The sequence below is a fragment of the Boleophthalmus pectinirostris genome, unplaced genomic scaffold, assembly GCF_026225935.1.
Source record: "Boleophthalmus pectinirostris isolate CB_2022bp ecotype Guang Dong unplaced genomic scaffold, ASM2622593v1 HiC_scaffold_5, whole genome shotgun sequence".
NCBI classification, from domain to species: Eukaryota; Metazoa; Chordata; class Actinopteri; order Gobiiformes; family Gobiidae; genus Boleophthalmus; species Boleophthalmus pectinirostris.
In genome coordinates, this window is record NW_026571404.1 from 32,880,196 (window position 1) to 32,905,192 (window position 24,997).

Below are 24,997 nucleotides of genomic sequence, written 5' to 3' on the forward strand. Positions count from 1 at the left end.
AGTAGTTTTCGAGACTGGTATTTGTTTTTCAATATTTTTGACACCCCTATTGGCAGGACTAGCACTGGAGAACCAAAGCTGCTTCAGTATTGCAAAAATGATACCCAGAGGAGAGTAGAATAGTCACAAATTGTACTCAAGAGGATTGCTAACTCAGGATAAAGTTATAGTAAAAAGTACCTGGGGAGACTATTATTCAAGTAAGAGTAGCTGTCTGATTTATAATTTACAGTTCATGTAATTGGAAGGACAAAATATTAATTAAATAATGCACAAAATGTAGTTGTTTCAAAGGATAACACTACATTTCTAAATCATATCTGAACTAGAGGCGCAAGAAACACAAATGTTCAAGTCATTGTTCTCAGCATAAAGCTTTTGTCCCTCTTAAGTTTACTCACAATGGAAACTATTACTCAAGTTTAGAATACTGTTACATCAAAATACTAAATCCTATATTACGTAAAATTGACTCTTGTAAGCCATGTTCTGATGCTGTTACCTCATCAAAAATATACCTGGAGTTGTATTTTGTTTCATTCACACATGTTTGAGTAATCCTTTATTATTAGTCTGTTTATAAAACTCAGAATGCTCTGTTCCACCTTGTGATGTCATGTAGTGGTAGTTTTAGTGAATAGCTACTGTACCTTTTTCATTTTGTTTAGTAGAGATTGCCAGTTCTTAGTCTGAAATCATCCAAATGATTCTAGTGAAGGTGTATTGAGTTTAAAAACACATTAGAGCTCTTCCTGTATTACCATTAGGGCTGGGTATCATTAAGAAATTGCCGATATGATACATACCTCGATACATAGGCCACGATATGATACATATCTTGATACAGCACACTTTCGATTTTATACGGTATATTTCAAATCGATTCGATGCGGTTCAGTAAAAATAAAGGCTAAATCGTGACTGTGATACTCAAAGTCTTTGTTAAACCACTTCTTGCGCAAAGTTAATATGAAACAGTGAAAATGTCAAATGTGATGCATAAATGAGTTTCCTTCCTTTAAACAAGCAACAAAACTGTAGCGCTGTAACAAAATAATTTAGTGAAATATTAAAACAAAAAATACTCCATATGATATCGATACTGTATCATCACATTAAACGATATTGATATTTTGATATTTTTGCATACCCCAATGACCACATGATATCACAAGGTGGAACAAAGTGTTTTCAGTTTGAGAGACTAACTCAGCTTAATTATGCAGAGTTTGTGTGTTAACCATGTGAATGAAACAAAACACAACTCCAGATATGTTTGTGATGAGGAAACAACATTATACCATAGATCAGAAAACAGCGTAATACAGGCCCTTTAAATTATATGTTACGCAACAGAATACAACACAATTCTTGCTACTATTGTAAATATTTTTGGTTGTAGATCGTACCACCTGACTCGTGACTCATGTCTTATTAAAACAGTCTACCTTTGTGTTGTGGCTCATTAGTCACTGTAAAGAATAGAAAAGCAGTGATGAAATAAGGACTTGGCAGAGTGGACAATGCGCTGGTGATTCGGTTGGCAGCCCTTCTTAAGAGATTGTAATACAAGAACGAAATCAAAAGAAGACGCTAAGTGGTTTGACAAGATGGTATTGAATTTGATGATAGGCTGTGGCACCTACTGTTAATTACTCTTATTTAATGATGGACTGTGATGTCGGCAAGCTTTGTAAGTAGATATAAGGAAAGTAAATACTCAGTTATATTTACTTAAGAGTAACTTTTTAAAGGACCTATATTGCTCTGTTTTCTGTTCTGTTATAATGTTGTTTGCTTATTACAAACATACCTGAAGTTGTGTTTTGTTTCATTCACACTTGTTAAACACTCAAACCCTGCATATTTAGGCGTTTGAGTTCTTCTCTCAAACAGAAAATGCTCTGTTCCACCTCTTGATGTGATGAGGTAATACAAGTGCTCCATTGTGTTTTTAAACTCCATACACCTTCACTAGAGACATTTGAATGATTTTAGCCCTTGAATTGCCAATCTGAACAAAAGGTAAAAGGTTAAACTTGAAAACTACCGCTTCATCATTACATCACAAAGTGGAACAGAGCATTTTCGGTTTTGAGGTGTAGACAGATTAATTACTAACTAGGTTACTCAAACAATAAACATGTTTGAATGAAACAAAACACAACTTCAGGTATGTTTTTTGATGAGGTAACAACATTATAACACAAGAATTTTGTGTAATATATATTTATTTACTGTTATTTAATGGTGATTATGATGTTGGTAAACTTTGTAATTAGATATAAGCAAGTACTCTAGTAAGTACTTAGCTGAGTAACCTTTTAAACTTTTCAGAGTACTTTTCTAGCAGCATATTTTACTCTTACTTGAGTAATATTTTATTATTACACTAACATTAAAAGTTTTGGTTACTCTTCTCTAGGGATGTGCAAGTATCAAAATATCAATATATTGTATCATTTAATGTGATGATACAGTATCAATATCTTGGGCTGCTGTACTGATATATCACCAAGAGTATTATTTGGTATATTTTACAAAATAATTTTGTTACAAAGCGAAAGTTTTGTGGTTTGTTTAGAGGAAGGAAACATGTTTATGCGACATATTTGACATTTTCACTGTTTGATGATTAAAATGGGTGTTTTTCATATGAATTTTGCACAAGAAGTGGTTTAACAAAGGCTTTTAGTATCACAGCCAAGATTAAGACTTTATTTTTTATTGAACCGTACTGAATCGTTTTGAAATGTATCGTATCAAATCGAAAGTGCACTGTATCAAGATATGTATCGTATCATGGCTTAAGTATCGAGGTATGTATCATATTGGCAACTTCTGAATGATACCCAGCCCTACTCTTCATGATAAACGTTTTATGTTGGCAATATGAAATTATTTTATGATTTGTTATTTATCATTTTTGAGCCCATCTGCTGAAAATTAATAACAGATTTTGTGCGTTATTTAATGTTTTGTCCCTCAGATTATATTAAATTCAAATTATAAATCAAATGTTACATCCTGATAGTTAGTCTTTAAGTGACTCGAGTCACTTGAGTGTCACGTCAAGTGACTTGAGTAATAGTTTTCCCAATTTTTTTTTTACTTGAGTCATTTCTTGCACCACTACTTGAGTAATATTATTTTGAAGTAACATCACTCTTACTTATTTTTGAGTACTAACTCTACACACCTCTGGACAATAAGGCAAGAACACACATTATTGATCAAATCTCATTGGACTGAACCTCAAAATCTTTATGATAAAATGCAGAACTTTTTAGAAAATTGTTGAGGCAAAAGTAAGTGAGCGATCAATATTAATTTCGCTGTTCACCCAAAAGAGCAGGTCCCTGGTTTATGGATTTTAGAAACTTTCTCTCTCTCTTCAAACTCTTAAGCTGTAAATTCTTGTGATGAATGAATGGGGAAAAATAAAATACCGAGACCCAGGATTTTGGATTATTCTTATATTAATAATGCATTTGGATTGGGGAATAGTTAACAGATGTTTTGAAATTTAAGTCCTTATCTGCTTTTCAGAAGTCCATGGTGGCTCATATTATTAAGGTTACATTGTGTAACTTTTCTGGTGGAGGAGCCGTCAAATGCTTTTTTCCGTAGATATGTTATAGCTTTGTCTGGAATGTTTTGCAGTATGGCATTAAACCTTTTGATCATCATGATGACCAAACCAGGCCAAGTTACAGGTCACGTTCCAAATAGAAAGTGAACATGGGGATGGTTCCAGTATCCTGTCGATCTGAGCTCCCGAGGCAGAAGTAGAGTAACAAGTCACATTTTAAAAGTGTATTGGTTTTATTGTATGTTTTGACCAGTTAAGCAACAGCATGTCTGTGTTAGATTTGCGGCAGAATACCTACGTAGATGATTGAATAGTTTGGATTTAATATTTGATTTTATCGTTATCATTTTCATTACATCGTATTTTATTTTGTTTCCATGTGTAGAAAATGTTGTAACTTTGTTTAGAAAGAAAATATCACTATATTATAATAGGAAATTCACACTGTGGCCTTTGATATTTTTTAATATAAAGATTTTGGTGTTTCCAGTAATGTTTCTCTTTTATAGTGGGAGCCTTATCTGATAGAAGTCCAGTCGAAATGAGCTCCTCTACCCAAATTCATCTAAATGAGTGAATAATGGTGATTCTTCAGTGGGAGTTAGTCAGAGCCCTATTTTGAGTAGAATATGACTGCCCAAATTAACTACCTACACATATTCATGTTAATGAGTTCAAATTGTACATAACTAAGGTATAAAGTGTGATCACCGTGTGCAACAGCATCCAACCTGTCTCTAATCCAAAGAAATATGTTGTCAAACTGGGGAGGTTCGCTTTAATGGCTCTATACAACTGTACACAGAGAAAATGTAAAGTAGCTAATTTCGACGCGGAAGCCCATTTCAACAGAACACCAGCTCCTGCAACTCCAGTTGACTTAACATTGAGAAATTGTCACAGCTTTCTTTGTTACTGCTGCAGTGAGTCTCATCATTATGGTCTTAAAATGTTTGTATTAGCTCACTAACATGATCCTGGTGTTTTATTTTGCTATTTTGTCTCTGTTTTGCTCCAAATTTGCTCCTATAACTTCATTTGACTGAAGTCCTAAGTCCACTTCTTTATACAGTTTATGGTTGGTCCCTATAAAAGACCTATTGCACGCTGTGGTATTATTAGTATAATCATGTTCCATTTAATTGTCCAGCATTACACCGCCCTTCTTCTTCCTTCATTATAACTCATTCACCGCATTAGAATAGCTTTATCAGCGACTTCTAACCTTCACAATTAGCTACAGTTAGCCTCTTGGTGCCACGCTACAAAACTGTCTTCTTCTTTCTGCACAAAGTTCCGTTCAGTCCCCTCACGCTTCTTTTGTCTGAGCTTTTTTGTCTGTGGAACATTTTAAATCCTCCTTTATTCCTGTAGAAAGAGTTCTGAATAGCTTTGACTGTTCTTGGCGTTTCGTATTTGTTCCTCTTGCAGTCCTCGGGGAGTTGAACAGTTGTTGTGTTGATGTGACTGTCACCGCACTGCGCCAATTTCTCCCATTCAAGCAGCAGGTTTGTAAAAATACCATCATAGCAGATAATGGGGAGTGTTTTTGGTTGAGAATACGTCAAGAGACACAAGGCTGGCAGCTATAGAGAGAATAAAGTGTGTTATAAAGCGTGTTAAGAATGGAGGAGCTGATTTGAAATCCTAAGGGTTCATTTTTTCATTGTCTTTTTGCAACGTTTTCACCAATTAAGTATTAAACACCAGTGTGGTTTCTTCAAGGGAGTCAGAAGTAATAGATTTAAAAAGACAGTGAAAGGAGTTAGAGTAAGTTATAATGACTGTCCTATATACTATTTATGAAGCAATATGAGGGGAAATAGTTTAAAATTGGCTTGCTGTAGGTTATAGGACTGGCAAAAGTATCGAAAGTCAGATAATTAATACTAAAAACTGTTTCCAACTACTAGATACTAGAGCTGGGTGACCTGTCCAAAAAACTCTAGGCAAACTGGATGGTTATGATTTTGATCAAAGTTAGAGCTGAGTCATTGTTGGTCTTTCAAATGCAGAAAGCTCTTAACATTTTCATTCTTAGTATTAGCTGTTATTTAAGAAATTGTAAACTGCCTTCAGTTACATTTGTATAATTGTAATTGCACAAAAGCTCTGTTTTGCAAGTAAGGAAGCCAGGAGTAAATCATTCATAATAATCCTCAATTTCACAATTTCGTAAAAAATCTCTATTAAAAACACAAATTAATCAAATTAATTTGATTAATTGCCCACCCTACTAGATACTCATTTCAACAAGACACCCATGGATCACTATGGAATCTATAAGTGAGGGATTACACAGATAAGGTCACATAGAAATAGAAAAGAAAGTGCTGCAATCTAACATTGAAAATCACATTCTATTGTCTAAAGAAAGAGAGTTTTAATTCTCATTGTGATATTGGAATCTGTATTGACTATCGAGTCTATTCCTTTGTATCAAAAGTGAGTTTGAAATGTCAGTATTGTGACAACACTAACAGGTTATATAACAAGTCAAGCCAAAGCAGCAAAGTTTTATTAAGGTTATAGTTAACTGTGTCCATAAACACTGTTTAAACTTGGCTACTATAGGCTCCAACAACAATCTTCTTGTTCCACCTTGTGATGTCAGGTGGTAATACAGAAAGTTCTCCACTATGTTTTTAAATTCCATACACCTTGAATCATTTTGGACAATCTCATCTCTGGAATTGACACTCTCTGTAGAACTAAAAGTAAAAGGTAGCTGTTGACTGGAAAACTACCACTTCATGTCATCACAAGGTGGAACAGAGCATTTTGATCTTTGGAGATGTAGACAGACTAATAATGCAGAACATGTGTGAATGAAACAAAACACAACTCCAGGTGTGTTTTTGAGGAAGTAACAACATTATAACATGACTTAAAGCTCAAAAGAGTCAATTTTGTGTAATATAGGACCTTTAAAAGTGAACCAAATGCACATATGGAAAGTAAAGTGATAAAAATGTTAACTTGCAGCGTAAGATAAAAGTGCTGAGTCAGTCCTGTTTTAAAAATGAAGTTTCATCTTTTGCACTTTATTCAGGATGTTGCCACGGGCGACCCCATTAAAGTTCTATACAGACAACACAGCCAATTTCAAGACTCCCAAAAGGAGAGCATTGTTGATTAGGCGCACATGGACATTTTTACACCAGACTCTTATTTGGCCTGAAGGAAGGCTATCCCCAGCTCGTCTAAGTGGAAATGTTGTTCTTTTGGTTATAATTCCACAGTATGGCATAAAATGTATCTAATACTCCATGAAGAATGTTCCGAAGTATACTTTTAACTTTCTGTTTTCACGCAGTTGACTTTTCACTTTGAGTAGCCTGTATTTGCTAAAGGGCCTGGTCTGGTCACTTTTCTGTCCATTTAAACTTATAGAAAGACAGATTTTAAGGTCATATATTGTTAGGGATGCACCGATATGATGGTATGGTATTGAATATTGGTGCCGATACTGAAAAATTTGCTGGATCTGGCATTAGTCCCATGATATTAGTTGAATCAGTATGTTGATTGTGACTTTTATTGGTTATAATGAGACAATTTACTGGCTAACATTGTCCTACTGTGTCATAATATTTGAACTTTTATGCCTGCAAAGCTGTTCAGTAGTTACTTGATGGATAAAAAACACATTTGGATAAATTTGGATAAAAAGTTAGCTGTCTTTTGATTTGAAATAGACAATATTTTTCAGTTCCGGGGAGACAGCAAAAGCCAAATGATCAAAATCGCAACTGAAAAGGTTAGATCGGTGCATCCCTATATATTATGTTAAATTAAGTAATGCTAAACACTAGGGATGTAACAGTAACTGAAATATCATGATATCATATCATCAAAGTTCTCACAATAATATTGAATTACAAGTCTCTTTGCTTAAATTAAGAGTTATGGTGCAGCATTATCTTAAAAAGGACAGTGTGGACTACATAGACCATGCTTCTTTGCTGCATTTCAGTGTAGCCTATAATAGATAATAGCAATAACAGTTTTAAGCACTTTTAAATCTTAGTTCTTTGGAATAAGTCTTGTCAAGGAATTTAAAGAGGAAAAAAGTAGCATATTCAGTTTTGTTAGCTTCCACAAAATATCACGATAAATGTCGTACTGTGAGATGTATATCGTGAAAATATCGTACCGAGAGATTTGGATATTGTTACATCATGAACCTCCCCATCATATTGTGAACTTCCCCATGATATCACAATAAATATCATACCGTGAGGTTCATACCGTGACGATATCGTATCGTGAAATTTGGATATCGTTATACCCCTATTAAACACTCAGTTTCTTCTTATGACATCATTAGGAGATAATCCACACCATGCTCCTCTATTTTTTCAAAGTCTGTACTCCTTCACCAGACTTATTGAGACCATTTCAACTCTCAAATTCCCTTCTTTGTTATGCATCTCATCTTTGAAGCCAGCAGCTATTGTTTTTGGCATAATTTAAACTTCAAAAAGATGTCATTATCATTTTGACCATTAACAAAAATATCTGCTACGTTTTCTCCCCGTTTGACCCATACTCTCTGTTCTTCTTCCTTTTATTCTATAATTGCATCGCTTCTGTGGTGTTGTCGGCAGGATTTCGATCTCTGTCAGCTTTGTGAATGATTTGCTGTGGAACTGTCAGACGGTGGAGAGGGAGGGCAAACTCGCTCCTTTATAATGTCTGACAGCACCAATGAGGCAGCTTATCCACCCATACACTCCCTATGCAACTTTTCTGTATACTGGGATCATTTCTGAGCCTGCCTGATCCCTAACTTTTTGTATTCAATGTGTGTCTTTCTAGGGAGTGTTTTTACAAGATTCTGAACCAGATTTGGCGAGGATTTGAGGAGACAAAAGCACAGAAGTTACTTAAACGACAGTAATACAGGTAATTTGACATTTCACAGATGCTTATCATGGCTGAAATGTAGCAAACATACCAAAAGCGTGTCTGAAATGTTCTAGCCTCTTTCGAGACATCTGTAGTTGGCTCAGATGCTTAAATTCAGCCTGGGATAAGTAGTTTTGACAGTAATGCCTTTCACAGCACAGATGGAATCCACAGTAGTTAAGCCAATCTGTTTGTATTTTTTACGCAATCCATAGTAGTGCTTGTTAGGGATGTAACAATACCCAAATCTCACGGTATGATATCATGATATTTATTGTGATATTTTGGCAGATATAATTGTAGATGGAACACTTTTTTGCTTTTAAAATACCTCGACAAGATTTTGGTGTGAATTATTACTGTCATAATCCCAACAATTCAAGTAAAAATCATATCTCTTCATGTTGTCTGCACTGAAATTAATCATGGGATACGTAGTTCCCGACGTTTATAAGCTGTTGCTACTATAAAACCAATAAAAACATGCATTTAAGCAAAGAAACTTGTAATTCGATATATATTGTGACTGCCCACGATGTCATTGTGAGACTTTTGACGGTACGATATCACGATATTTCAATTATTGTTATATCCCTAGTGCTTGTTTGATTTCCTAATAAGAAAAAGTTTCATAAAAGGCTATTGGCAATATACTGTATGTAATATCTGGATTGAATCAAGTCTTTTTCAGTGGCGTATGTGAAACAAAGGAGCTCACTGGTCACATATCATTTACAAATAAAATCACATTTCACTCACCTCAGATTAAAGATGCACTGTGTAACTTTTCTGGTGGAGGGTCTGCCACCTGCGTGTCTCCATGGAGATATTATGGTTTGCCTTGATTCACTTGAGTATGGAAATTAACTTGGTAATCACAATGGAGACAGTTCAGTGGTCAGATCTATGGACTTGGTAAGAATTCATGTTTTTAACCCTCTCCAGGCAGGCGTTGCAGATTTGCAACAGCTAAATGCCAATTACCTACTTACTGCAAATCCATATTTTATGAGCTTTTTTTACTCAGGAGCCTTTTCTCCCATCCATGCTGATAAACGTGGGCGATGTAGACTGTGCAAGAATGACTACACACAAACGGCCTGCCAGAAGTACCAAAGTACTTTTGTTGTTTACAGAGGATAAAAAAGTCAGGATTGTATATTACTACCCCATATGATAATTTTCCCCAAATATCAGATTTTTCCTGATACTAAAAATTTATTTGAGCCTGAGAGGGCATTTTTGAGCTATAAAACACCTGTACTTGAACAAATGCAGGAGAGATATGCTTAATGCCCTACTGTGGAACATTCCAGACAAAGAAATAACATCTCAGGGGACAGTAGCTCAGTTGGTAGAGCTTTTGTCCTCTAATCTGAAGGTTGGCGGTTTGAATCCTGCTCTCGAGCGGTCAGATCCACTGACCCACAAGTTGGCGATGCAATTTTAGCTCCCACTGATGAATGCTGTTGTTGTGTCTTTGAGCAAGACACTTAACCTACCTCGACCCCAGTGTCTGCGTACACTGGTGTATGAATGTGTGTGTGAATGGGTAAGTGGCTTGTTGTAAAGTGCTTTGAGTGCCTTGAAGGTGGAAAAGCGCTGTATACAAATATGAACATTTACCATCTCCATGGAGACAAGTAACTGACCCTCCACCTTAGACATTATATAATGCAACTTTAACAGAGGTTAGTGCTTCAATCAATCTGCAATGATTTTTCAGTCCCCTGTGCCATTCGTGAACCATTTGTGTCTCTGATTGGCTAATCCACCTGTCAATCACGCCCTTCTGAACTCACGGAGGTTCACCTTTGACAAGACTCACATCTTCATAAAGTATTAAAGAAGTGTGTATTCTGGATCGAAGGCAGAAAATACATATAGTAATTGAAAAAGCTCTACCACAGTCCCAGTAAATTAAACAGTAATAAGAAGCCTACTGTTTATGTATTTGTTTGCTCTTGTTATAATTGTAATATTTTAGTCCGCTGCAGAAGTTGTAATGGGACGGTGAGCTTTGTTTGAATGTTAATAAGTTCTGTGTTTTGTTACATCTTAATCCATTGTCCTTGTGTGACCAGTGAGTAGTGAATACAAACAAGAAGCTGGAGCACTTTAACTATGATGCAACATTAGCCACCTAGCTTTGTAGCAACTCATAAATGTCAGAGGGTCCATATTACGCTTTTTTCTCACAAATCCTGCACATTTAGGGGTTTTTTCATTGTGTTTTGCGTAGAAAAAGTTATTAAGTTTTTAATTTTTAAAGTTCATCTGGTGACTGTTTTCAGGGATCAAGGCACTGTCTATATTTTTATAGAGTATGCTCTCAGTGTCTCATAGTTAATGGTTAAATCGTCATAATCCATTCAAAAATTCATAACTAATCATTTACTTAAAGGGTTCATATTACACAATTTTGGATTTAGTTTATAATGTTGTTTCCTCATCACGAACATACCTGGATCTGTGTTTTGTTTCTAAAGCTATTCAAGAAAGGTTCATTTCTGTCCTGCCAGTGTGACTTTTTTAGTGTCAATGCCTGCTCAAATGAGTATCTAGTTTCGATACTAGTTTTAGTATCTGGTTTTTGATACTCTTGACAACCCTAGTCCTAAGCCATGCCGCCCTACATTAAATATTAAAGTACATTTCTCAATATTAGCTATGATGACTCAATTACATAAAGTTATAATGTATAATGAACCAAGCCAAGTGTAGTAAACAGTTTGTCCCATGAGAGAACAGGACGTGCGGACACAGCAGAGGAGGCAGTCACATGTCCCAATCAGTGATGGATGAAATACTCAGTCTTGCTACATTAGAGATACAGAGGCAAAAAGTTACTGAAGTAAAAGTATCACATGAAGAAATCAACTTAAGTAAAAGTATTGATTCACCAGTTTCAAATGTACTTAAAGAGTGTAATGGTGTCATTATGGATCAATATCTTGCTGAAAGCCAAAGTTTAAACTCAAAAGGATTAGTCAGGATATTACCACAAACATGGTAAAAATAACCCCTAAAATCATATGAAAGGTGCTTTTTACTTTTCAGTTCAGTTCAGAAATGTAGTGGAGTAGAAAGTACACATGCATGCTCTGAAGTAACAGTAACAAGTATCCACTGGTCCCAATGCAGAAAGTACATGGTGGACAGTGGACATGTCAGAGGGTTTGGGTTAAAAACAGTGTTCTAAAAATACTGGACTAGAACAGAACATCTCCTTACACATATACACAGCTGCAGGTCACCTCTGTGTGAGTACAGTTAGTTACTTTAGTTAAGTTGAAGCCATTTCTGTAAACATAGACTTATAAGTCATCAATAATAATTGCAATTGCAAAAATAAATCACAGATCTAATCTTCCGACTACAGTACGGCACAGTAGGGTTATGAAATTAATTTCAAATGGTCAGTTATAAGATATTGGAGAAGTCTCCAGCCATCCTCTGTCAGTAAACATGGATCAGAAAACAAGACTATGAATCATATAATGATATAATGATATAAGTCAATACTTCCGCTCTCGAATGATTGTGATTCAAATTATGTAATATATGTTTTATTATATAATTATAACAATTAATGTAATTTAAATGATATAATTGTTGCTACTTTGATCTTTCTTCTTCATAATGAGGCTGTCTTAATGTGTTCTAAGCATTTTAGTAAAGACTATTGACAGGGTGGTTCTGGTCACCTGTAAGAGCTGCTGAGCCTGTCTCTGCTCTTATGTAACTGTCAGCTCTGTGTTTGTCATGGTTCAATCCTCCATGACCAGCAGGCTCCAGTCTAGTCTCAAAACACCACATTTCTCTCTTGTTTTTATTATTAATGTTTTCGGCCCTCTTTGTGACCCAATCTTTTCTCTAGACCATCTGACCAATGATTACGCTTGTCAAAAGTGTTGAAAATCAGATACTAATCAAAATTAAAACTAATGTTGAAACTAGATACTCATTTGAGCAAGTATCGATACTGAAAAGGTCACGTATATTAAGCTATTTTTTATGTGTTATGTGTGGAACAGAGCATTTTGAGCCGCACAGATGTGGACAGAGTAATAATAAAAGTTACTCAAAAAATGTGTGGATGAAACAAAACACAACTCCAGGTATGTTTTTGTGACATTATAACATGTTTTAAAGCTCACAAGAGTCAGTTTTGCGTTTTATAAGACCTTTAAAGTAGTTTAAGCAGCCTGAATAATGTATGAGCCCTTTAAGGTTTCTTTTTAAAAGGATAAACCAAATGATGACAGGTGAAGACTTTTTTATAAATCTGCAGCTCCTTCTTTACCTGTGAAGTGTGGCTTTAAACCACCTCTAAATGCATATGGAATGTGACGTATGTAAACACCTCTGCCAAGTCTGTGTCTGTGGAAAAGATGATTGGATATTTATTGGGGATGTAACAGATATCCAAATCTCTCTGTTAGATATTTTCATGATATGCGTCTCACGGATAATTATTTATTGTGATATTTTATGGAGGCTAACAAAACTGTGGATATGATGCTTTTTCTTTTTAAAATGTATTGACACAACTTTGGTTTTGTCATAATCTGAAGATGTAAAATTAAAAAACACTTATTTCTTCATAGTTGCAGTATGCGTTGAAACAGGACAAAGGATCAGGGTCAGTGTAGTTCTCTCTGGGTTTTTTTTTAGCTGTTGCTGCACCATAATTATTAATTTAAGCAAATAGACTTGTGATTTGATATATTGTGATGGCTCTTGCTATTACTGTGAGACTTTTCACGATACGATATCACAGTATTTCTATTATTATTACATCCCTAATATTTATGCACGAGTAGTTTTAGTTAAAGCAGCACTGTGTAACTTTTTGGAGGAGAGTCCACTGCCTGCTTGTCTCCATGGATATGTTAACGCTTTGCCCTTCAATGTTCAACAGTAAGGCATTAAATATTTAGCTTGAATTTTTTCCATTATAGGTGTTTCTATTGGTCAATACCTTGAAAACATGCATGAGCTTGCTCTCCACAGATCTGACCAATAATAACTTGCCCCCGCCAACCACGTGATGTACTTTGGAGAATTCTGGGCTGAGCAATAATATCTTCATGGAGGGAGAGAAGACAGTGACCCAAATAGTCTGACACTTGAGGTCAAAGGTCATGTTGTCAACCTCAGATAACTTGAGCAACACAGTTAAAGGAAGTCACTGTTATTTTTAGATGGTTCAAGTATTGTTTTTTCTGTATTTGCATTTGCCATTATTTTTACAGAAATATTGACAATGGAAAGTTATTTAGATTTTCGATTATCAAGTACATCACAAAGTGTCATATTTCTAAAATGTGGTTTCGTTTATACACGTAAGAGCTATAGCCAGCAGGAAAGTTATAAAAAAGTACTATTAATTATATGATTATGATTGATTATTATATAGTTATGGCTGGGAAAATAAAATAGAAAAAAACAAAGTACGACATTAAACAGGCAGCTCAGACATTCAGTTTGACATCGTCAGCCCTCTATGGTTCTGTCCTAAACTTTGGTCCCTGTGACGGCAGTGAGATGATACTACTACTACTACTACTACTACTACTACTACTACTACTACTAATACTAATACTAATACCAATACCACCAATACTACTAATACTACTATTACTGCAACTAATAATACTACTACTAATACTATGACTACTACTACTACTATCACCACCACCACTACTACTACTACTACTACTACTACTACTACTACTACTACTAATAATAATAATAATAATAATAATAATAATAATACTACAAATGCTAAAACTACTACTACTACTACTACTAATACTAATACTAATACCACCAATACTACTAATACTACTATTACTGCAACTAATAATACTACGACTAATACTACGACCTCTACTACTTCTAATACTACTACTGTGACTACTACTACTACTACTACTACTACTACCACCACCACCACCACCACTACTACTACTACTAATAATAATACTAATACTACAAATGCTAATACTAATACTAATACTATGACTACTACTACTACTACTACTACTACTACTACTACTAATAATAATAATAATAATACAAATGCTAAAACTACTACTACTAATACTAATACCACCAATGCTACTAATACTACTATTACTGCAACTAATAATACTACTACTAATACTATGACTACTACTACTTCTAATACTACTACTGTGACTACTACTACTACTACTACTACCACTACTACTACTACTACTAATAATAATAATACTAATACTACAAATGCTAATACTTATACTATGCCTACTACTACTACTAATACTACAACTAATACTACTAATAATACTACAACTACTACTACTACTGCTACTACTACTACAACTACTACTACAACTACTACTACTACTACTAACAACTACTACAACTACTACAACTACAACAACTACTACTACTACTACTACTACTACTACTACTACTACTACTGAATAAATAACTTACTTTTTTGCTTTGATTTGAACTTTACATTCAATTAATGGATTCACTTGATTTTTTGCGCAGCCCTACAGTATTATAGAATAGTATAGAATGTGTTTGTTTTAGTAGTCACATTCCGTTGGCGTATTTATGGCGCCCTTTAATATAATCAAGAAGACCTTCAGTAATAAATCAGACTAGTGAGGTGTTTTGATAAACTTGCTTTTTAGGTTGTTGCCTAGGGTCCAGAATACACATTTCTTTAATACTTTATGAAGATTCTGATTCACCGGTGAGTTCAGATTGAAGCAAATCTGACTGCACATGCTTGGTTTCAGCTTGAGGCTCAATGGAGGACTGATCGCTCCCTCTATAAGAAATACAGAGAGAGATCAGTCTAAAGTCATAACAGCCTATAATAAAGGCCAAGTACAGTCTTACGGGAAGTAAGTTAAGCCTGTCTCAAAGTTCAAGTTACAGGACAGATACGGTAAATAGCATTTTAGTATCACTTCATAAGATTAATTACAGTTAAAGGCCCTGTATGAACTGTTGTGTTGTTGAATGTTCACTCATTCTAATGTTGAACTATGACAGAAAAACAAAAGTCTGGGATAGTCACGAGCAGCTGTTACAACATCTCATCTCTGATTGGATAAAATTGTTTCTCCCTAGAGGTTTCAAGTTTCATCTGATTCTCATCCATCAAAATGTCTTTCAGTTAAAATGTATAGACAAGACAATATTATTCTACTCTATTTTTCCTCACAAACAAATTCTTTTACAGTATTCAGTATGAGGTAAAAGCCTGAACTAGAAGAAAATAAATCCTTGAATTGGGAATTAAGCTTTAAATCATTTATGTATTTCTTTCTTTTTTTTTATCAATACTTCTGGATATGTTTAATATATAAACTTTAAACAGAACCCAGTTATTTTCCTCAATTTGTTCTGCCTTATTTCCTTTTAAAGGTGCACTGTGTAACTTTTTGGTTTGTTTGGTTGCTTGTCAATGCTCTGCTTGGAATGTTCCACTGTATGACTTTAAACAGCTCTACTTTACATTTATTCAATTACAGGTAGTTTTATAACTCAAAAATCCCTATAAAAACAGACATTCTGACTGTGAGTGGGGTTGTTTCTCCACAAATCTGACCTGTAACTTGGTCTGGTTTGGTGTCCATGAAGATAGAAAGGTTTAATATCATACTGTGAAACATTCCAGACAAAATAATAACATCTCCATGGCGAAAAGCATTTATTTTCCAGTTTTCCTCACATTTAAACTGTGCTAAGTCTTTCCTGTTGTGTTACTTACTTCCTAAACCTGAGCAGCCTGTGAGTGAGAGCTGGTGTGTGTCAGTGTGTTGTCAGTGTGGAGAGGAGCAGTCATGCGTTTGATGGTGACTGGAGTTCTCAGTCTTCACACAGCTCCCCACAGAAGCTCAAATAACATTGGGATTCTCTGCAGATCGCACACAACTCACACATTATCATATTTCACAAGCCCCCTGCCCTCCTCAGGCAGGGTCTGTTTGCACCAGGTAACACACAAGTGCACAGAAGAAACTGAACCAGCACTGAGTCAGAGCTGAACCAAGACTGAATCAGGATTTCAGATTTAAAGGGCCTATATTCCACTATTTTCTGATCTACAGTGTGTTATAATGTTGTTTCCTCATCACAAACATACCTGGAGCTGTGTTTTGTTTCCTTCACACATGTTTGAACACACAAACCCTTCATTTTTAGGCAGAGTTCTTCTCTCATACTTCTCTCTGTTCTACCTTGTGATGTCATGTGGTAATACAGGAAGTGCTCCATTGTGTTTTTAAATGCCACACACCTTCACTAGAATCATTTGGATAATTTTAGCCCTAGAATTGCCAATCTCTACTGAACTAAAGGTAAAAGGAGCTGAAAACTTGAAAACTACCACTATATGACATCACAGGGTGGAACAGAGCATTTTGAGCTTTGGAGATGTAGACAGGCCAATAATGCAGAATTACTCAAACATGTGAATACAACAAAACACAGCTCCAGGTATGTTTTTGAGGAGATAACAACATTATAACATGGCTTAAAGTTCACAAGTCAATTCTATGTAATTTAAGACCTTTAAAGTTTAAACCAGGACTATGTCAGACATATAAACCAAACAATATAGAACTAATATATAACTACATCAAATGTTTTAAATCAGGACACAGTTGGGGCTAAACCTGACTAAACCAGGACTAAACCAGAACTAAACTAAGTCAAGTCTGAACCAAGACTGTACCGGAACTAATGTTTTTGGTCCTGTTTTAATCCTGGCTTAGTTACGGATTTAGTGTCAGTTTAGCCCTAAATCTGATGTTGTGATTAGTCACTCTTAGTCAGAGCTCAACCAGGACTAAGGCCCCGTTCACACTAGTACATATTTGAGACGTTTTCGTTGCGGATGCAGTGTTCGTCCAAACTAATCCGATTGAAAATGGCTCCAGAGACAGAATGATCTGGTGCCACCAGCTCCCACAAATTCATGTGAGTACGGACCTGATCCAGTATTGTGTGGACGTCTGAAAACACGCTGATGTAGGTCTATGCGCCGCAAAGTAATTCACCGCCAAAACGATAAGAGGCGAGAATATATGTCCATTCATATATACGGTCTATGCTTGTGACCTGCAGAGGTATAATCTCTGAAAGGTTTAACATGAACCATCTCCAACACGATGAAAGCACTGAACAAACTCACCATCAGCAGAACACCCCTCTGTCACTCTGTCTGTAAAACGTAAACAAATATGCTCAAAGCTGTGTGGATAAGGAAGGCTTGTGGACACACAAACAATGTGTCTGGACGCAGATTGTTTCTGATACGGTGATTCGTTTCAGTGTAAACATAGTCTAAGTTAGATCTAAACCAAAACTAAACTAAGATTAAGTCAGCTCTAAGCCAAGACTAAACCAGGACTAAACCATATCTCAACCAGGGCTGCATAAGATATAACTAAAGCCTTCATGAAGTCTGAGCTAAACCAGGACTATTCTAACTAAACCAGAACTAAACCAGTTCAAAACCAGAACCCTAACCCCTCTGTATGAATTCATCTTGCCCCATATCAGGACCGGACCCTCCCTTTTCTGTTCCATCTGCGCACAGCTCTGTTTGGTTAATGATATCTTCTGTCCGCTTGTTTACACTGTGAAAATCAGAGGTTACGTAGCTACTCTGACTCCCCGGCCAACCACCTCAGTGCACTGATCCCCCGTACAAAAGCATTACTGTGCTCACATTCATTGAGCAATAATCCGTTGCGTGCGGTGTCGTCATCTTGTTGCACATCGCGTTGACTTTTGGTACATCTTGATTAAAAAGCCACTTGAGATTAAAGATTCTCTGGATATGTCAGTTTGGGAAAAACACTGTGAGAAAAAATGTGAAATGTAAACAACACATTGGGACATCGGAGAATATCACAAAACAGAATAAAAAATAAGTACAATTTGTAGGGATGGTTTATCGGCCTGTGCTGAAGGCTTAAAGTCCTGTATTACGCAAAATGGACTCTTGTGAGCTTTAAGCCGTGTTATAACACTGTTAGCTTCTCAACACATACCTAGAGTTGTGACTCCACGTGAATTCCAGATCTAAAATTATCCAAATTATTCTAGTGAAGATGTATGGAGCTTAAAAACACAGTGGAGCAATTTCTGTATTCCTACATGACATCACAAGAGAGAAGAACTCAACCTGAATATGCAGGATTTGTGTGTTAAAGTCTGGAATTTTGGACATAGGTCCTCATTTCCTAGTGAGCCAGAGTGTTGGAGGCGTGTGGAGACACTTTTTAAAAATATTCCATCCAGTCCTTGCATTTGCAGAGGTCGCTGGTGCTAGGCTAGTGCATGTCAATGGCCATAGTCTTACCCACTTCACAAAGCAAACAAAGCAAATCTTTTATATTGCCAGACTGTCGATGTAAATGTCTGTGTCGATAGAATAATGTTTGAAATAAAACTAACCTTGCATCGCATGAATCATCGCATGCTGCCACTGCCAAGTTTTCTATCAGGAACTCTTACTCGCTGCTGCTGCTCAGACATAAATCCTTCAAATACAAGGTTGGTTTTACTTCTAAAATTATTCTATCGACACAGACATTTACATCGACAGTCTGGTGTAATAATAGATTTGCTTCGGGTGTTTTGTGGAGTGGGTAAGACTGTTTTTAGTGTCAGGCTAACTATGGCCATTGACATGCACTAGCCTAGCACCAGCGACCTCTGCAAATACAAGGACTGGATGAAATATTTAAAAAAGTGTCTCCACACATCTCCAACACTCTGGCTCACTAGGGAATGAGGCCCTATGTCCAAAATTCCAGACTGTCCCTTTAAATGTGAATGAAACAAAACACAACGTCAGGTATGTTTGTGATGAGGAAACAACATTATAATACAGGTCAGAAAATAGCGCAGTTCGAGCTATTTTAGATATACTGTCTATCTCTATTGAGACATAAAAAACACAATTTCATTATGTAAAATGTTTTTGTTATTGTAAATAAACAATCTCTACAATTGTTATCTGGAAAAACAATATTTCATTTGAACATTTACTGCAGATCTGAGGACATAGTTAGGTCATGGTGAAATACTGAAATGAAATCCTGCATGCTACACTTTAAATATGAATTTTCTTATGCTAAATGTGTAACTTGAAATTGTTATAGCTGTCTGTCTACCACACATACTACTCACCAATTTGGAGAAAACTAAATTAGAACATAGATCAAAAACAACAATAATATGGACCCTTTAACCTTATATCATAAATGTAACATAAAATCTATACTTGATCAACTAGTCGCATGAACTTTCTCATTTGTTTGTTTGTTTGTTGTGTCCTTGAGCAAAACATGTCACCCATATTGCCTTAAGTATCTGTGTGCACTGGTGTATGAATGAGTGTTTTTATTAGCCTGAATTTGAGACAACAGGTGGAAATAAGCCCAAAGCTAAAAAATCATGATATTTACACTACCACACACACACAGACTCACCAACTTTGTGATTTTAAAATTTGTCATCAACCTAACTATTGCGTGTATTGTCTGTTCTTTTCTCCTAGACTCTTCTTACTCACCTCTACAGACTCCAAGCCTGCAGGTGTACATGAGAGCTCCCATGGGTGCCGCAGACCTTGCTTGACTGTCTGGGTTTAGGTGCAGTTTTGTTGATCAGTGTCCCGTCTTCTCCTCACCCACCCTGTCTTCAGAGATGTCCCCCGCTCTGCCCCTCTGTCTACGCCTGCTCCTGCTCTGCTCTTGGGCGGGGGTGGTACTTGGCTACCCCTTCAGAACACCCGTGGAGCTGGATGTGACTCCACGCATCACTGTGCCCGTCCAAGGTAAGACTAAAGCACACTACAAAAGAAGAGCTATCGGTGAAATAATAATTGACGTTTTATTTATGGAGCGCTTTTCTAAACACTCAAGAAGACTTCACAAAAAATTTAATTAAACCCTTTTAATTAAAAATACATAAAAAAACAAGGTAATCGGACAGAATATTATAAAAAGACTAGGGTTGGGCAGTATCCACATTTTGATACTGTTAAACCTTTTCAGGATTTTACCGGGGCATACGGTATTACCATATTACCAAAATGTTTTAGTACGACTTTGGTAAGCTTCAAAGCCGCACTGCTATACGGTGTATGCTTATGACCTGCAAACTTATAATCTCTGAAAAGTTTCACATGAACCATCTCCAACGTGATACACACACAGAACAGACTCACCATGTCCTTTAGTCCAACAGAAGCTGATCGCATCAGTGCACAAGGAAACAGCTGTTTTTCCTCAGCGCTTTATAGTTTATGCAAATGACCCATGTGGTTTTAAGTTTTGTTTCTGTAAAACATAAACAAATGTGCGCCTGAAGCCAAAATGCTGCCAAATTGCAGAAGTACTAGTATTTTTTTTGGGGGGGACCAATTCGCTTGCGGCCTGACATGCCATCTTGTCTTGGTCTCCCTTATGAGCATCACGTGACATCGAACGTCATCTCCCCACATGATTAAAAGAAACATTATAGATACTATTAGTTTTAAATCATGATAGCATTCAATTGAAAATACAACCGCAGATTCATTTGTGCTGAGCAAACAAATTTATGTATCAATAAATTACAATATTATATTAGGGCCTTACGTGCTGCAGATTTTTTTAATGACGGTAATGAAACTGATACTGTTGCTACTTTTTGATACCGCGGGATACTGTAATACTGTATTACCGCCCAACCCTAGTCAAGACAAATTTTACTCAAATTCATGGACAAAAAAATCTAGTACCGGCTCTTTAATAGCCATTATTTGTAAAACAAACAAACAAACAAAAAAAACAATAGAGCAATAGAAAGTTTAAGACATGCTTAGTAATCGCTTTCATACATTATTACTCAAGATTTAGTCACACATGGGTGTGAGGCTACTGGGTTAACTGGATTATACGATCTTTAGCGTGACAAATCTAGCTTACTCTATGTTGCTGTTTCCATGGAAACCAGCAGTAAACAACGCCCTACTACACCGCGGAGGACAGGTATCACAGGGACTTAACGAAATCTGACCCAGTGACCAGTAAACCACAATAAAGCAACCAGTGAGTCATAAAAGATGAAAGTGAATAGAACCTCTGTAGAGAATAGAACTTGTACTTTTCTTTTGAGGATCAGGTATGTGTAGCCTGAATATTTTTTTATCCAAAATCTTGACTTTTTTCACTGGTTTATTCCTTTGTGATTTTATTTATTTGTTAGTAAGTAAGTAAATAAAAATTTTAAAAATTTGTCACAAAGACACTTTACAGAGCATTACTTTATTCACTCCATACCCTTTGATGGTAACCTACAATTGTAGCCACAGCTACCCTGGGGCAGATTGACTGAAGTGCAGCTACCATGCCACTTGGCACTATCAGTTCCTCTAACCACCACCATCACTCACGCACACACCACTAGGCAGTGTGGATGAAGTGCCTTGCCTAGGGACACAATGACCGTTTTTGTGACTGATGCCCCCCGTGGCACCTGGAATTCCCAGTGGTTTCCCATCCAAGTACTAACCAGGCCCAGCCTTGCTTAGCTTTTGAGATCTGATGGGATCAGGCTTCGACAAGCCCGTATGGCCATGTTAGGACACCAATTGTGTGTTTTTGAAAGCCAGCTTGTTGAAAATCAGATACTAATCTTTACTTAAACTAGTATCAGAGCTAGATAGTCATTTGAGCAGGAATCTATACAAAAAATTAAAATAAAAATCACATTCACAGGACAGAAATGAACCTTTCCTGAATAGTTTTAGAATGATCTTGAGCTGTATCAAAACAAGCATAAGAGCACATAGACTAGTATACACCCATGGTTCACTATGGAACCTACCTGGACCACTGAGAGTTTACACAAATATAAGACCCCGTGGGAATATAAAAGAAAGTACTATAATTTAATGTTGCAAATCATATTCTATTTTGTTGTCATATTCTGTTTTTACTATCATCGTGGTATCAGAATCAGTATCGTCTATTCCTTAGTATCAAAATCAAGTTCATTATATTCTCATTTTTTATTATTTATATTACTTATTATCTTAAAACCTCTCAGTTTGAAACCTCCTGTTTTGAATCAGACAATATCAGAGGCATATTTCATAAAACAAACTTGTGGACAGCAACCAACCCTGTCCATACTTTTTAAGCTAGCTCGAACTACTGTATGTATGTAGGCTATTTTAGGGCAGCAGTAGTGACTCAGTGGCAAAAATCCCCCACCAGTTTAAAGGTTGCCGGTTGAATTCCATCTCATGTTGGTGGATACTGTTGTTGAGGCCTTGGGCAAGACACTGGCGTTGTTCACATGCACACCAAAAATCATTATCTGGTTTCAGGAGTTACCAGATTTAGTGTTGTCACGATAGAAAAATTTAAAGGAACTGACTCAGGCACTATCACTACTTGATACACATTACGTTACCAAAATAGAGATAAAAGATGGTTTATTTTTAGTAATAGAATATTATTTTCAAGACAAAGTACACAAGATCTTGTACTTGTTCTGATAAACCTCAATATCATACTAAAACTGTTCAGGAAAGCTCACATTTTGTCTTGTCCTGAGAATATAGTTTTTAACAAGCCTAATTAGATATTAGAAATGCAGGTATTAACAAGAAAAAGTATTCAAAAAGGGTAAACTAATGGGAAAGATAAAAATGTAAGAGAAAATGTTAAAGATACGAAGAGTTATTGTAAAAGGAATTGTATTTTTATCTTTCAAATACATTTATTGACTGACACTCTTCATTAGTGTTGTCACAATAATAAAATTTCAAACTTGATTTTGATACTAAGGAATAGATTCGATACTCAGTAGAGATTCTGATACCACAATGAGAATAAAAACACTGTTTCTTTAGACAATAGAATGTGAATTTCAACATTAAATTGTAGTAATTTTTTTTCCAATTCCCAAGTGCCCTTATATATGTAATCCCTCAGTGGTCCAGGTAGATTCCATAGTGGTTCATGTGTCTTATACTTGTTCTGCTACAGCCCAAGATCATTTTAAAACTATTCAGGACAAGTACATTTCTGTCCTGTGAATGTGACTTTTTTAGCGTCAATACCTGCGTAACAATGGTATCAATCTGTACCAATGAGTATCTAGTTTTGATATAGTTTTATCGATTACATGCCACCTGATGTTTTTGATGATCAGATTTCTTTTGCTCATATAAACACACACCCAAAATTTGATTATAGCATTATCTTATTATTCTAGTTATCTCATATTTTTCTGGACATGTTTATGTACCCAGTGTCTGTACGTGTACAGTGTAAGAATGAGTATGTTTGTTAGTGTGAATGCATGACAATAGATATAAACCCCATCGCTTCAATTAGTTTATACACAAATGCTAACTTGACAAAATTTCACACTAAAATAATATAAGTAAGCTTTTTATTATATGCTATAAAAACTCTTCAGCATTAATGGAGGCTTTTAATATGCATATCTCAGCTAATCCGATAATGTAAGGCTTTGTTTACAGCTAATGATGCACATTTGTACAAATAAGAGCTTACATTAGTGCCCCTGTGGACTGCCTATAGGAGACTGTAGGTAGTGGAAGAGCCCCGTAACCATGACAACTGTTGTACTACGCCACAGAGCAGTCGTCAAGTTTTCTCTTTGAACTGTGCACCTCTGTCACAACAGCCAGTACTGCTTATGTTTGTTTATACAGGAATGTGTCTGACTCCAGTCCAGTCCACGCTCGTATTATAGTCTTTAAAGCGGGGGTATTATGCTAAATAATTTCTTCTATGTTGTATTGTTGTTCCCTCATCAAAAAACATGTCTGAAGAGATTTTAGATGTTTGAGTAATTCAGCGATCTCTCCTATGGCCTAGCTATAAGATTCTGTCCAATGCTCCACCCACAAGTCTATGTCACACAGTTCTCCATAAATACTAGTAAATAAAACATGATACAAAACTGTACACAACAATTTGACAGCTGCACCATAACTCTTAATTTAAGCAAAGAGACTTGTAATTCAATATATTGTGATAGTCCTCGATATTATTGTGAGAACTTTGACGATATGATATTATGATATTTTGGTTACTGTTACATCCCTAATATGCAGTATTTGTGTGTTAAATATGTGACAAAACAGAACTCCAGGTATGTTTGTGATGACAAAACAGCACTCTAATATAGATCAGAAAATAGCGCAAGTTCGTAGCAAAGTTGCTCTGTTATTATTATAACCTGCCAAACTAAAAACTCTTATATAAACCAAGAACTACAATTTATTCCAAAACTTGTTCAAATCCATCACTAACACCTCTTAAGGCTCTCCCCTAATTCCTCCCCACTCACATACTTTTTTACCCTCTTGCTATTCGGCCTTGATTCCAGCTTTAATTCTCTAAGCCTGTCTAAACCTTGGCTCCCTCCTTCTGTCCA

General features: G+C 36.0%; 1 protein-coding gene and 1 pseudogene across 2 annotated transcripts in view; one reads left to right on the top strand and one right to left on the bottom strand.

Moving 5' to 3' along the window:
* Positions 1-24,997, top strand: part of LOC110159146 (semaphorin-4G-like) — a 90,326-nt gene that overhangs the window by 3,163 nt on the left and 62,166 nt on the right. The window contains exons 2-3 of one of the 2 annotated variants that reach the window (XM_055162358.1): positions 8,414-8,500; positions 20,091-20,369. In XM_055162358.1, the coding sequence (XP_055018333.1) occupies positions 20,240-20,369 (130 nt within the window). In that variant the 5' untranslated portion in view covers positions 8,414-8,500; positions 20,091-20,239. The remainder of the gene's footprint in view (positions 1-8,413; positions 8,501-20,090; positions 20,370-24,997) is intronic. The other variant, XM_055162357.1, reaches the window with a different exon arrangement.
* LOC129411653 (5S ribosomal RNA) lies at positions 22,043-22,160 on the bottom strand (annotated as a pseudogene).